The following is a 15579-nucleotide window of genomic DNA, read 5'->3' as shown; positions in this document are numbered from 1 at the left end:
AACTTCTGTTTGTAGTAGAGGCCAAAAAAGGAAAGGAAACTGATATTTTCAGCATCATTTTTGGTGGCCATATTGGTGGCAAATGAGAAAAGTGCAGCACACAGACATACAGTACATCTATTACATATGTGGAACTGATGTTGGGGTAAAGCAGAAAGGGCATTGACCCTTGGCTTCCAGCGACAAAAGAACATACAAAGGTAGGAATTAGGGATGCACCGAATCCCCTATTTTGGATTTGGCCAAATCCCCTTCACGAAAGATTCAGCCAAATACTGAACCGCATGTGCAAATTAGGGTTGGGAAGGGGCAAACATGTTTTACTTCCTTGTTTTGTGACATATTTGCATATGCAAATTAGGATTCGGATTCGGTTGGGCTGGGCAGAAAGATTCAGCGGAATCCAAATTCTATTGAAAAAGGCCGAATCCTGGCTGAATCCCGAACTGAATCCTGGATTCGGTGCATCCCTAGTAGGAATTATGTTGTAATTCAATGCTGGACGTGTTTGATTTATGTAGTCTTTGCAAAATCCCAGTGTGTTTTGTGGTTCGGGATTCAGCCAAGATTCAGCCTTTTTCAGTAGGATTTGGATTCCGTTCTGCCCAACCCAACCGAAAACCGAATCCTAATTTGCATATGCAAATATGTCACAAAACAAGTAAAAAATGTTTGACCCTTCCCACCGCAGAAACTTCCAAATAGGATAGGGACTTCTCCCATTGACTTATATACAACCTCGGCAGTTCTGAGGTGCCGGATTTTCGGATTCTGACTTTTTGCTGCCTCGGGTATAAAAACCTCGAGAAATTTGAATTTTTTTTTCTACTAAAAATTCAGATTTTATAGTAAAAGACTCACTTTTTTCGAGTTTTTAGCATTCGGACTTTAATAAATAACCCCCTTATAGTCATTCTACTGGAATATACTGTATCACTAAGTTAGTGAAGGCAAAACACACTGGGTTTTGCAAAGACTAAATCCTGGATTCGGTGCATCCCTAGTAGGAATTGTGTCGTAATTCAATGCTTGACATGTTTGATTTATATAGTTTCCCCCTCTCCTTGGACAGAGGTAGTGACAGCCATCCTACACTACTTGTGATTTGGAACGTTCCTACATTGACAGGATTTCCTTATCCATGGTCCTGTAGTTAGAATTATGCCTGATTTTTAAAACGCTGTGGTTGACGTATCTATCAGGGGCGTAACTACAGAGGGAGCAGACCCTGCAGCTGCAGGAGGTATAGGGTCCCCATGAGACTTTAATTTAAATACAATGTCAATAAAAACTGGTAAAACAGGACAAACTCTAGACATTTTGGGGGCCTGAAAAATAAATTGCTAGGGGACCCAGTAATATCTACTTACGCCACTGCACTCTATCACTTTAATTCAACTTCTTTTCACTGCTTACGAAAATCAATGAGAACTTGAGAATATGACCAAACTAAATAGCATCTCTGCTCAGAAGAACATGCCTGAGTGCAGCGTGAAGAAGCAACGTGACTGGCTCCTTTAGAGCAGAAAATCACAAATATCTTGCCCATAAAAGTAGAATGATGCATGAAATATTAATACACCTCTGCCTTAAGTATCTCAAGTCTTATTGGCAATTCCAAATGCTTTTTCAGTAAATTTACCTTCCAACACATATATTCATGTATCCAATGGAATGTGTCTGATTGTATTGCAGTTGTGCAGAATCAAGTACAGGTATGGGATCCATTATCCAGAAACCCATTATCCAGAAAGCTCTGAATTATGGAAAGGCCATCTCCCATAGACTCCATTTTATCCAAATAATCCAAATTTTTAAAAATGATTAAAAAATGACTAAAACAGTAGCTTGTACTTGATCTCAACCAAGATATAATTAATCCTTATTGGAAGCAAAACCAGCCTATTGGGTTTATTTAATGTGTAAATGATTTTCTAGTAGACTTGAAGTATGAAGACACAAATTCCGTTATCCGGAAAACCACAGGTCTCAAGCATTCTGGATAACAGGTCCCATTCCTGTAAAAGGCAGCCCGATAAGTGAAAAATTATCAACATGACCTATAGGCAACTTTGGGGGTTATTTATTAAAGTCCAAATTAAAAAAACTAAAAAAATTGAGGGTTTTTTTACTATAAAATCTGAATTTTTAGTGGGAAATAAAACCTTGAATTTTTCAAGATTTATTATACCCCAAGGATGCAAAGAGTCAGAATGCGAAAAAACAATACCATCTTCAACCTGTGGAGGTCCTGTAGAAGTCAATGGCAGAGGTCCTATTTGCAATTTGAAGATATTATGGTCTGCACTGGGTTTGGTATGATAACTCAAAAAAAAAATTTTCATTTTCATTCATTCAGATTTTTTGAGTGACAATAAGAAAAAGTAGCAGTTTTTCCCCATCCAACTTTTTCATGGTTTTTAAATGATAAATAACGGTAAATCATGGATTCTAGTTTGGTCGGACTTTTTTAATTTAAGATATCAGAAAAATTTGGATTTTGATAAATAACCCCCTTTATGTACATTATAAAAAATATTATAAAATATTCAACTATCTAAAATGAACATTAGGAAGATAAATTCATGTCCCGGCATGGACACAAAGTAAATATGGCATGAACAATGGTCGAGCAATCCTGCACGTATGCCTGGTTTTCACAAAGTACATCTAATCGTAAGCCCCTTTTATCAGGAACTGCTTTGTAACATATAATTGTTCTATTTAATGAACCCTCCTTTCTCATCGGTGGATGTACATGGACAATGTCCAGCAGCAAATTCTTATCAGTTCTCTCTGTAATAAGTTCCTTGACAAAGATACGGACTAATGGTTCTTTCTAGCTTCTCACTAGATCATCCAGTTATCTCTACGGACATGACATGTTGACTACTGTGCGTCAGCTTGAGCCGTCAGGAGAATATAATCCAGACACAGAAAGTGCCAAAGATAATATTTTTTCCAGTCCCGCCTCACATAGAAGCCCTTCCGAGCCAAAGCATCAATATAATCCGTGTATTATTTTGCTCCTTGACATCAGAACTCATTACCCTGTTGACAAGACCAGACTTGGGCGCAATAAAGGAAGTGCTGTAATCACCTCGAGATTGATGATTTTATTACTCCGTTATAAAATATAGACCCCGAGTGAAAAATGTTTTATTGAGACATAAGCGGAAGTTTTCACAGCTTAAACAGAAAAAAATTTGGAGACTAATATCCAATTACTTCAATATCAATTGAGTCATTCATTGACAGTGGTTACATTTTCCAGTACAAAATAATCTTTATTCCTTATTGTTTAAAAAATGGATGTGTCCGTTGTGGCATATAATATTAGAGTGTCCTTTAGATTTTCAAGAATATTATCATCTGCTTCATAAAGGTCTATTTATACCGTAAAAACAGTGTTAAATGGATCAGGGGCAGATTTACCAAGGGTGGAAGTGAAAATTAGAATTTTTAAAGTTGATTTTCCAGGTAATTTTAGGGTACTTTGATTAGGGAATAGTCCAAATTCGAATCAAATTTGAAAAAAATTGGAAAATTCGAATATCAAAATTTTTCATGCACTGTCTCTTTAGAAATTCGACTTCGACCAATCGCCATGTGGAACCTGTTGAATTGCTGTTTTAGCCTATGGGGGACCTCCTAGAACCTATTTGGAGTCATTTGGTGGACTGTGAAGAATCAAGGTTTTTTTTTGGAAAATACTTCGATTCGAATACGATCTGAATTGAACTTCACCCGAAGTTAAAAAATTAGATTTTTTTTTTTAATGATTTTAGTTAGTCTTTTTTTTGTTTGAATTTTGAGGTGATGGGAGTTTAAAAAAGCTCCCATCACCTTGAAATTCGACCCTTGATAAATCTGCCGCTTAGTGTTGGAAATAAGTGAATTTTCAACAAAAAAATAAGCTATATTGGCAATTTCATGGCTGTAATTCATAGGGGGCTATTTTTATATATTTATATTTTTCTGATAATTTTATTTTAAAGAAATCCAGGCAAACTAGAATCCATGATTTGACCTTATTGATTATTTAAAAAGCACGATTTTATCGGATCAGGGAAAAACTTGATAAAACAAAGCGAAAATCCAAATCGTATGATTTTTCCAGATTTTTTTCCCAAATCGCTCTTTTCCCAAAAAGTCAGAAGCTTTTGGATTTTTATGCCCTAATAGTCCGATTTTCAGGCTAATTCGAACACAGAAATTTGGAGTTCCATAAAATGGTCATGGAACTCCTCGGTGACTTATAATATCCTTATATTTTACAATAGGGGGTACTGTATTCGCTATGTATATTTTCAGTACTTTTTACCTAGAGGTAACCATGGTTCCATTGCAAAAACACCTTTTCCAAATCTGTAACATGACCACTGGCCAAGATCTATCTTGATCAAAAAGTCAAGCCTATGAGCCTGTTGTTTTTGTGTAAAATAAGGGAAAGTTAAATATTCTCTACAGCCTCATTTTCAGTATTTCAAATGCTCAGAGAGATTGATAGATTTGCAATAGATAGGACAGACTTTACCACTAGTGATGGGTGAATTTATTCGCCTGGCGCAAATTCACAGCGAATTTGCGTGAATCGCCGACGACGAATACATTTGCGAAATGGCCACGAAAATTCGCCAGCATCAAAAACAAAATGGATACCGGCGGCAAAAACGAGACGCCGGTGCAGTTTCACGAATTTCGCGCTCATTTTTCAGCGAAGCGAAACGGCGCATATTCGCCCATCACTATTTACCACCCTAGCAGGAGTGCAGGTGCACATGGTGTAGGTAAATGAAGGACTAGTCATTTGTTCTGAAATATTCCAAATATTTTCTGGAATTTTTAATGAAATAATAACATTCAATTGTGACCCGACACTATACATCCTATAAACATTCAAAACATTCCAATGCAGCTGAATATACATTGAATGAATAAGGTATTTTTCGTGATGTCAGCCATCATCTTCATCACAACTAAAGCTGGCACTCATTTATTATTCTAAGTCACCCAGTGATGCCTCTAAATGGCACTTTTTTCATAGAAACTGAACTGTCTCATAGGCGGATATGGACTGCCTCAAACTGTCATCTCGTTCAAATGACAGGATAGTGATCTCATTGGCAGTGCAGTGATACCTGCCCCACCCTTCGTGACGCTATGGAAATATATACATTACCCATAATTGTACCGGGTGAGGCATTTTGTCAAATATTGAGTTTAATTAGATGGCTCTGCTTATTTTCTAGAGAAAAACATCGGTTAGCTCAAAAAAAAGTAACCATTTTTAACTGGTAAAGTGCTTTCATCTTCATCAAAACCATGAGAAGGAACATCTTTATTCATCTTAATATGAAAAATAGCATAAAATAACTATTCTCTTCTTCAACAGCCAATGGCCTCAATATTTCAGGCCATTGAAATATACTGAAGAATTTGGAAGATTAAATTGAAAGATTCATTTCTGAAATGCAGGAAGCTGAATGCATTTGTTGAAGTATAAAATAATCATGATTTTCGTAATTTATAAGAAATGCAAAGGACATAGTAATAATATATAATTACTTTAAGGGCAGATTTATCAAGGGTCGAATTAAAAATTTGAATTTTTAAATTCGAATTTTCGCGTTTATTTCAGTGTAATTCGACTAGGGAATAGTCCAAATCCGATTCGAGTTTAAAAAAAAATTTGAACTTCGAAATTGATCATGTGCTGTCCCTTTAAGAATTCAAATTCGAGTTTGTGGGTCAATCCCATTCACCCAAATTTAAGAAATTAAACATTTTTTAATAAACTTTGATTGGTCGTTTTTTTCTTTAAATTTTGAGTTTATGGGAGTTTTTGGGAGTTTTTATAAACTCTAAATTCGACCCTTGATAAATATGCCCCTAAATCTTTGGTTCAGTAAGTCACATCTTTTTTAGCTTTGTCTTTCTAAATGTTCCATTGATTTTGTAGCAGACATTTGTTTTTGAACTGACTTGTGATTTATTTCAGAATATTACTATCTGATTAAACATCACATTGAGTGAGGATTGTATGTTGAAAATATCTCAGAGTTAAAACTCTTGGGAACCACCTGTTCTAGGGTCGCCACCTGTCCGGTTTTGACCCGGACAGCTGGCCGGTTTTCCAAATTAGGAAACTGGGCAGGATTTCCTGAGATTGACGTGGTGACCAATCGATGATCGCCACATCATAGCCCCACCTCCAACAGCACAGTCCCCACCACATCACAGCACCGCCCCACTACATCAAAGCCACGCCCCCTGTTGCATCATGGCCCCGCCTCCCACAGGAGTTCGTATGGGGGAAAGGTGGCTATAAAGCACTGCATTTCATCCTGCTTCTCTATTTATTCAATTTGGCAACCCTAACCTGTTCCCAACCTGAAACAATCTTCTTATTGTCAGGGAGATGAAAATATAGAGTTTCTATGGCAACCAAACACGACATGGAGCAGGGGATTTTTTTGTTGTAACCACACAAGGGATGGGAGATGGTGATGTCTCAGGATCTGCAGCAACACAGCCGAACATTCACTGCCACTGAATCGCTTCCAAGGCAGCAATAAAAATTGTAATAATGCTTAACCAACAATTATAATTATGGTTTTTATGTAAATTATTAGGTTCTAAGGCCAGGATCACTTTGCTATACTGAAAGAACGTAGCACAAGTATAATATTATATATATATATATATACAGTATATATATATATATATATATATATATATATATATATATATATATATATATATATATATATACAGTATATATATATGTTATATCTATTTTAGTGTTTAACTGAGTTTTTAGTAGACAAGGTATGAAGATCCAAATTAAAGAAATATTCATTATCCAGAAAACCCAGGCTCCGAGCATTCTGGATAACAGAACAGTATGATCGGGGCCTGGGGTTTCTGGATAATGAATATTTCTGTAATTTGGATCTTAATACCTTAAGTCTACTAAAAAAATCTGTTAAACATTAAGTAAACTCAATAGGATTGTTTTGCCTCTAATTCTATTAAGGATTAATTATATCTCAGTTTGGATCAAGTAAAAGCTACTGTTTTATTATTGCAAAGAAAAGGGGAATCATTTTTATAAATTTGAATTATGTGGGTAAAAAGGAGTTTATGTTCCGTTTTCACACAGACAGCCATTCCAAAAACTGGGCTGTCCGTGTGAAATCCAGGCAGTACATTACAGTTAATGGCATGACAATCAGCCAATCACCAATCGCCATAATCCTGCCCCCTTACCCACGCTATCACCTGCTTGGAGTTGACCTATTGTAAAGTTGGCAACCCTAGGTTTCCGGGTAACAAAGCCATATATATACATACATATGTCAAATAAAACGTAAAACAATTCTCTGCTTTATTTACAAGTAAACAATAAAATAATAATACCCCAGCTCTCCAAGAGAACCTTTACCAAGGGGGTTATTTCTCAAAATCTGATTTTGTTTGATTTTTTTAAATAAAAAAGTCCAACCAAACTAGGATCCACGATTTGACCTTATTTATTATTAAAAAAGCAAGATTTAATCGGATTGGGGACAAAACCAGAATCATATGGTTTTTTCGAATCAAAAGATTTTTCTGGCATTTTCCAGAAAAGCCTGAATTTTTTGGATTGTTGCCGGAAAAGTCAGAAATAGTCCGATTTTCAGGCTAATTCCAGCGCAGATTACAGAAACTTCCAAATAGGATAGGGAACTTTCCCATTGACTTACAGTGTATACAACCTCGGTAGGTCTGAGATGCCGGATTTTTGGATTTGGACTTATTATATCCTCGGGGTATAATAAATCTCCGAAAAAAACTTTTTTTTCCTCTAAAAATTTGGATTTTATAGTAAAACAAAACTTGAATTTTTAGCATTCGGACTTTAATAAATAACCCCCTAAGTCTTTCAAGATCTCTTGGTGATGCCCTTTAATTCTTTTGTAGAACCAAACAAGAAAAAGGAAACAGATGTGAGTTGGGATAGTAAAGAGCCATTAGGATGGGCTGGAGTCCCTATATGTAAAAGTAGCTGCTATAACTAGTACTAGGTTCCCTAATATATATATTTAAATATATAAATGTCTTTTAATAGTCACCAGCAGTGAGGATGATGAACAAAATTTTTGCCAGGTTGTGCCATGAAAAAAAATGGCCATAGAATCCAATGGGTGAATTTTCGAATTCAAAGTTTTGAGTTTTTTTTAAGTGGAATTTGACTAGAGAATAGTTAAAATTCGATTTGAGTTTTCAAAAAAAATTAGAATTAGATTTTTGAGATTTATCATGTACTGGAATTAAGAATTCGACTATTTGCCACCTTAAACCTGCCAAATTGCTGTTTTAGCCTATGGGGGGCGTCCTGGGATCATTTTGGAGTTGTTTGCAGCCTTCTTGAAAATGGAGTTCGAATTCGATTCGAGTTTAAGGTCGACCCCATTCACCCGAGTTTGAAAAATTCCAATTGTTTGATCAATTTCGATTGGTAGATTTCTTTTTGAATTTCGAGTTCATGGGAGTTTATGGGAGTTTTTACAAACTCCCGGGAACTCTAAATTCGACCCTTAATAAATCTGCCCCTATGTCAATAAAGGATAATAATGAAAATTATCAGTTGGGAGGTCAGTTTTGTACTTATGATAGCTTAGACTCCACAGGAGACCGTGGAAATGTTTCTCCAGGAAAGCAGGTATTAAAGGGATCCTGTCATGGGAAAACATGTTTTTTTCAAAACACATCAGTTAATAGTGCTGCTCCAGCAGAATTCTGCATTGAAATCCATTTCTCAAAAGAGCAAACAGATTTTTTTATATTCAATTTTGAAATCTGACATGGGGCTAGACATTTTGTCAATTTCCCAGCTGCCCCTGGTCATGTGACTTGTGCCTGCACTTTAGGAGATAAATGCTTTCTGGCAGGCTGCTGTTTTTCCTTCTCAATGTAACTGAATGTGTCTCAGTGGGACATGGGTTTTTGCTATTGAGTGTTGTTCTTAGATCTACCAGGCAGCTGTTATCTTGTGTTAGGGAGCTGCTATCTGGTTACCATCCAATTGTTCTTTTGTTTGGCTGCTGGGGGGAAAATGGAGGGGTGATAGCACTCCAACTTGCAGTACAGCAGTAAAGAGTGATTGAAGTTTATCAGAGCACAAGTCACATGACTTGGGGCAGCTGGGAAATTGACAATATGTCTAGCCCCATGTCAGATTTCAAAATTGAATATAAAAAACTCTGTTTGGTCTTTTGAGAAATGGATTTCAGTGCAGAATTCTGCTGGATCAGCACTATTTACTGATTCATTTTGAAAATGTTTTTTTTTCCCCATGACAGTATCCCTTTAAGATATAAGGTGCATGGGGTGCTGTTGTATGTACAAAGGACCAGGCAATACATTTGTCAACTGTCGAGCAAGTACCTCCCATGGATACAAAATGTAATTTTGTCATTTCAACTGTGTGGACATAGACTTACCTCCGCGTGGCCGCCTGAATTAAGGGTCTTATTACAACGCTCGCACTTCAGACAAAATTTATGCCAGTCCTTCCCCAGTGATGTGACTTTTTCAGCTGTGGAAGAGAAAAGAAAGATTTAATGGAACAGACAGCCCTGCTTTCCAGTGTTAGATCATCCCTATAAGGTTACTGCCATGAAACGAGGCGCGGGGGCTGAACAAAACACATTCTCATTAGTTAAATATTTCACATTATTCTTACAAAGTAACGAGAACAGCAAATTTGTAATGGCAAAATATGGGAATTCTGAAACCGTGTAAAGAGCAGGGGGAATACGCACAGGGACAATGAATCCATTCAATTCAGTTCTGTATTAAAACACAGTGAGCACAATGAATCATTTGAAGGAGAATTAAAGAAAATAAAAGAGGTCACTCTTGTTATAAAAAGGTAAAATGTGACGGAGACTTCAGAATTGAAACACCCTTTATTTAACTTAATGTACTTTGAGACTATACAGCTCACTGGCAAACTGTTTATACCAACAAAGCCTTCATAGAACTGTGGCAAGTGGTTTCTATAAGGCTATAATTTTAAAGGCCACAGTGGTCCACAGATCAAAGGGATGTATCTAGCATACCCATATACATCCCAGAAAAGTCTTATATAAGTCGAATATTTACAACCTGTTCTCCCTAAATACCTGGGACAAACACTCACACAGGAAGATTTATAAAAAAAGCTAAAAAAAGATTTCAAATAATTCAGTTTTGGGAATCCAGATTGAAGAAAGTTTGCTCCATGCTATTAAAGATGATATCAGTGTCCATTCAGCAGAATACGTGGGCGAATTTAACCCATTTCGCTGTGCCAAAAATTTGCCGAAATGCATAAAGGTCTATGGGTGACAATTTGTTTTTGACGCACGTCACATTTTTTTTTCTCCCTTTGAAGTCTATGGGTGTCATTTTCGCGGCGAAACATGGCGCAAAAATTTGCTTATCCCTACGTGTGACTGAGCATCACTGAGCACTATCACCCAACTGAATCCTCACTCCCCGATGCAATTACAGGTAGGAACAAAGAATTCAGACACGCTGAAAACAAATCCTTAGAGCAAGGAAAATGAATTGTTGAATCCGAAAAGCTCGTTAATGGTTTATGAAGTGAAAACTATTGTTACGATTTGCTTATATGTACTGTCTTATTAAATCAGTTCAATAGACTTGTATTGTAATACAGGTATGGGATATGTTATCCAGAAACCGGTTAACCAGCAAGCTGTGAATTACGGAAAAGCTGTCTCCAGTAGGGATTCACCAAATCCACTATTTTAGATTCAACTGAATCCCCGAATCCTTCTTGAAAAATTCAGTAGAATACGAATCCTGGGATTGGGTGGGAAGGGGAAAAAATGTACTTCCTTGTCACGTTATTTCCCTCCCTGGCCCTAATTTGCATATGCAAATTAGGATTTGGTTTGACCAGGCGGAAAGGATTAGACTGAAGGTTGAAGCCTGTATTAATTAGTAATTAGCCTATGGAACGATCGCTCTGCCCCAGCCCAGCGTCACTGAAACAACCACAGCAGATCCCTAAGGGCTCTTACTGACGAGCGGTTGAAGCTGCGCTCCCCTGCGTTCCGTTTTTCAGCGTTCAGCCGCAGGGGAGCGCAGGTATAGACGCATTTAGCTTTTTTCAATGGGGCTGTACTCACACAGGCGCTTGTAGGCGCCAAACGCAGGAAAAATGCAGCATCTTGCGTCTCAACCTGCGTTCGGCGGCTACACGCGCCTGTGTGAGTACAGCCCCATTGGAAAAAGCTAAATGCGTCTATTCCTGCGCTCTCCTGCGGCTGAACGCTGAAAAACAGAACGCAGAGGAGCGCAGCTTCAACCGCTCGTCAGTAAGAGCCCTTAGCAGTATCAGAGGGTCGACTGGGGGCGGCATTGTGAGCTTTTAGAGGAAACTATTCAGCGTGAAGCAACGCCTTGATATGGACACGTTCCAATAATTTATTGCTTTAACCATGTGTCCCAGATGGCATTAAACTTAGCCAGACAGTCTGCAACCATGTAAACCACTTTTTATTTATGTAACACGTCATGGACTAATTTCCCTCAAAAGGTAATGAATGGAGCAGCAGTGGACGACCATTTTAACAGAATAACTTTTTTGACATAGAATAACAGTAACATAGACATTAGGGGGCAGATTTACTTAGCTCGAGTGAATAATTTGAATGCAAAAATATTCGAATTTTGAAGTTTTTTTTGGGTACTTCGACCGTCGAATTGGTCAAATTCAATCAAATTCATTTGAATCGAATGATTCGAACGATTCGAAGTAAAAATCGTTCGACCATTCGATAATCAAAGTACTGTCTCTTTAAAAAATACTTCGACTTCATACTTCGCCACTTTAAACCTACCGAGGTGCAATGTTAGCCTATGGGGACCTTCCCCAGCACTTTTCTACGTTTTTTTAGGTTGAATAAAAATCCTTCAATCGATCTCTTAAAATCATTTGAATCGTTTCGATCAAACAATTTTTATTAGATCGTTCAATCGAAGCTTTTGCGTTAAAATCCTTCGAATTCGATATTCGAATTAGAAGGATTTTACTTTGAGGGTCGAAACCCTCGAAATTTGACCCTTGATAAATCTTCCCCTAGGATGAAAGCCCAAGGTCCTCCAGAACCCCCTAGAGACATACTTTTGGAGAATAAATATTAGGAAAGGACAACATGGAGGAAGCAGCCCATGACCAGATTACATTCAGGGCATCTAATTTAGGACATCTAAGTGTGGAGTTTAGGGGTATAGCTTTGCAAGCCTTTGGGGCACTAAATAGGCACAATAAGGTGTTGTAATGTTTAAATCTGTTATCAATAATACGACTGTTCAATCCCAAAACCTGATTCCTTGATAATGGGGTCTAAAAATTGGAAAGCATTTTTCTACACCAAGTACAGTTAAGGGTAAGGGCACACCTGGCGATTCGGGGAGATTTAGTCGCCTCTTATTCGGGGAGATTTAGTCGCCTCTTCTTTGGGGCAACTAATCTGCCTAATGAGGAAACTTCGGTGACTTCAGAAAACTTTTCATTATAGCCAGCACAAGACAGGGGGATGCCGTTCAGGGAGATTTGTCGCCCCAAAGAAGAGGCAATTAGTCGCCAGGCGACTAAATCTCCCCGAATCTGCAGGTGTGCCCTTACCCTAAGGATAAGAGATGGAGAGATTATTGAGAAAGGCAAGGCAGCTGCCTCGTTGAGTCATTTTCTTTTACTATGGGGATTATTTATCAAAGTCTGATTATATCTCAACATTTTCTGCTACAAACTCCGATCATATCCACTCGGGTTTTTACACTTATTTTCCCTGGAAATTTGCGGGGGAAAAAATCAGATTTTCACAATTTTATAAAATTTTCACCCAAAACTCCGATGTCTTATGCTTTTTTGCCCCAAAAACTTCAGGGTATTGCACAAAACCCAGCGCCCATCAAAAATCATTGGGACTTCTCCCAACCTCGAAAGGTCTGAGATGCTGGACTTTCAGATTCGGACTTTTCCATCCTCTGGGTTTAATACATTCTGAAAAAAATGTGATTGTTTAAAAGTTAGATTTTATAAAAAAAAGTCCTCAAAACAAATTTACAGGAGGATTCAGATTTTACTCCAGCCACTGCAGACATTTAGCAGTCAGTTCTGATTGGTTGGTTGCATTAAAACTGCCGAAAGCAAAATATTAAATGACCTCGACTGGTGACCACTGCTGAGATAAACTGTACCCTATTTAATGATCCTGCCTTCAAAAATTTCTATTTGTCAAAATTTAGATTTGTTATAACCACACTGAGATTACATCTCTGTCTTTTATTGAAATATTTTTCCACCCATTTAATATTTGCATATACAGAGATAATCTGTTTGCAGAATGCGTTTGCTACTCCTGTCAAGCTTGATGGATTTTTTTAAGGCTGGTTCAAGTGGATGTTTTCAAACTTTGTGTCCAATATTCGCATTTTCCATTAATTTTACTTAGCCACATCTTCCAGACACAAACGCACAGGGTGGAACCTCGGCTACATCTGGCAGCCTCCTTTCTTCATTGTCTGTTGATGTTCTATAAAAAGCCTTTTTATGGAAAAAAAATGACCATATTTCCTGCAAAGTCTATAAATATCTCCCAAAGTTCCTGCTCATATAAAATGTGCTTTATTCTAATCGTGCTTCACTGCCCTGTTTCAGGTCATGCAGCAGAGCACAAAGATATCAGGTCAAAAGGGTTTCTAACGTAGAGAGACATCATTCTCCGTTTGACAACTCAATAGACTTCTCTAATTGTTTTGCACGGAGCACTGGCAGGTTTCGGCGCTGGTCTCAGCTGACAGGGTTTCTGTGGGCTGGAGTATTGTGTTTAGCACAGAAAAGTAATTTCACTGTTTGCTTAGGTGCAACAGATCTTCACATCTTTGCCTTATTTGGAGCAGAAAACTAGTTAGGGAGATAATTAGCTCAGTGAGGATTTAATAATTCAGCATTTCAGTTACAGAGAACATTAATAATCTCTGGATTTAAAGAGTAGAAACTTCATAATACATTGGGTGCACTAGATCTTTACTGATGGGTTGCCACCTGGCGGTATTTTACCGCCGGTAAAAATGATGGTTAGTGATGAGCGCAAATTCGCAACGAATTCCCTCGATTCGCCACTGGCGAATAAATATGCAAAACCGGCACAAAAATTTGCCGTTTCGCGATTTTCCTACTGTTTTGCGAATTTAGCAATAAATTCACGAATTATTCGGCGATGCCAAAAGCCACAGATTTGCCCATCGCTACTGATAATTCATCCCAATATTATTAATAGGGGAAAAAAAGCTAAATATATAGGAAGGCCAGTATTTTTTTCCAGAAAAGGTGGCTAGTTAAAGCTAGGGATTTCATAGAATAATGCAAGAATTAGTTATGCCGCAAATAAAATCAGGACATTAACTTGCCACTTTTGCTCCAAAGGGATAGATTCACTAGCATGCAAAATTTTACCAGCACCAGCTTCACACACCTCTCGCCTCTTCTCCAGGTACAAATGCGCTACGATTACCCCAATTCACTAATATACGACATTTCGTCCTGGGCGCTAAACAACGGCGAATTTTCGCTAGCGTTAGTTCAACAGTGCGAGCATTTCATAGCGAAGATGTGCTAGCATTCGTTTGTGCCAATCGAAAATTTGCTAGTGATCATGCACTTATGTCAATTTGCATAACGGTGGGTGATTTAAAGTTGTACGGACGTCTTTATTATAAATGTTGGTGCAAATGCTTGAAGTTACCACTTTTTATTACAAATGTCCAGGGAACCTTAATAAAGACAAGAGAGTTAATATAATGCCCTACACATGAGCCCACTGTAAAATGAATGTTCCATATGTTATGAAATAAACGGTTCCCCAAAAAAAGTTTGTTAGGACTTTTGCAGGCAATCCCGCTTAAAAAAAGGAAAAGTCGCCAGCGTTTTTTGAACTTTAATGCATTTTCGGCTCACAGGATATGATGTAAGTGACAGAAGATTGAGGAAGATCTAAGCTGCTTTATAGCACTTCGACTGGTCTGAGGTGGTGAAGTCAATCTGGCAGAAGAGGTAACGTTCTGTAAAATCCGTAATTTACTGAATTTGCGGAGTAACAACCATTCGCCAGAGTGAAAAGTTGCCTGGCGATAGAGGGCGAACGAATGCTAGCAGCGGTCTCTTTCACTGGCAAATTGATGCCTGCGCCTGTTAGTGAATTGCCGATGTCCCTGCGGGTGTGATTTCTGGCGAGACAGTTATAGAGCACCATGTAATATAGCTTCTGGGTGTGATTTATGTTGGAGAAATATTTGAATTAATTGTATGACTGTTAGTGAGAAGATAATGGATCAGCAGAATGTGACGCGAGGCTGATGTGTTATTCCAGGAACTGATGACTTGTGTAAGGGAGCTGCTAGAGGTTCATGTATTAGTGTATACATTTCATTGAAGAGCAAAGACAACAGGGCTGACAATCTGCCTTGTACCCACCTGGTGCCTAGTAAGAATTTATTATCTCTCCTGTTAGTTCA

At 37.9% G+C, this 15579-nt stretch overlaps 1 protein-coding gene across 2 annotated transcripts in view; it reads right to left on the bottom strand.

The window, feature by feature from the left end:
- LOC108704435 (cysteine-rich protein 2) overlaps positions 1-15579 on the bottom strand; it is a 59705-nt gene that overhangs the window by 20020 nt on the left and 24106 nt on the right. For both annotated transcript variants that reach the window (XM_041574370.1, XM_041574371.1), the window contains exon 2: positions 9489-9583. In XM_041574370.1, coding sequence (XP_041430304.1) covers positions 9489-9583 — 95 coding nt within the window. The remainder of the gene's footprint in view (positions 1-9488; positions 9584-15579) is intronic.

The sequence above is a fragment of the Xenopus laevis genome, chromosome 8S (assembly GCF_017654675.1).
Source record: "Xenopus laevis strain J_2021 chromosome 8S, Xenopus_laevis_v10.1, whole genome shotgun sequence".
NCBI lineage: Eukaryota > Metazoa > Chordata > Amphibia > Anura > Pipidae > Xenopus > Xenopus laevis.
The sequence above is the reverse complement of the archived record's forward strand: the minus strand, read 5'-3'. Positions and strand labels throughout refer to the sequence as shown.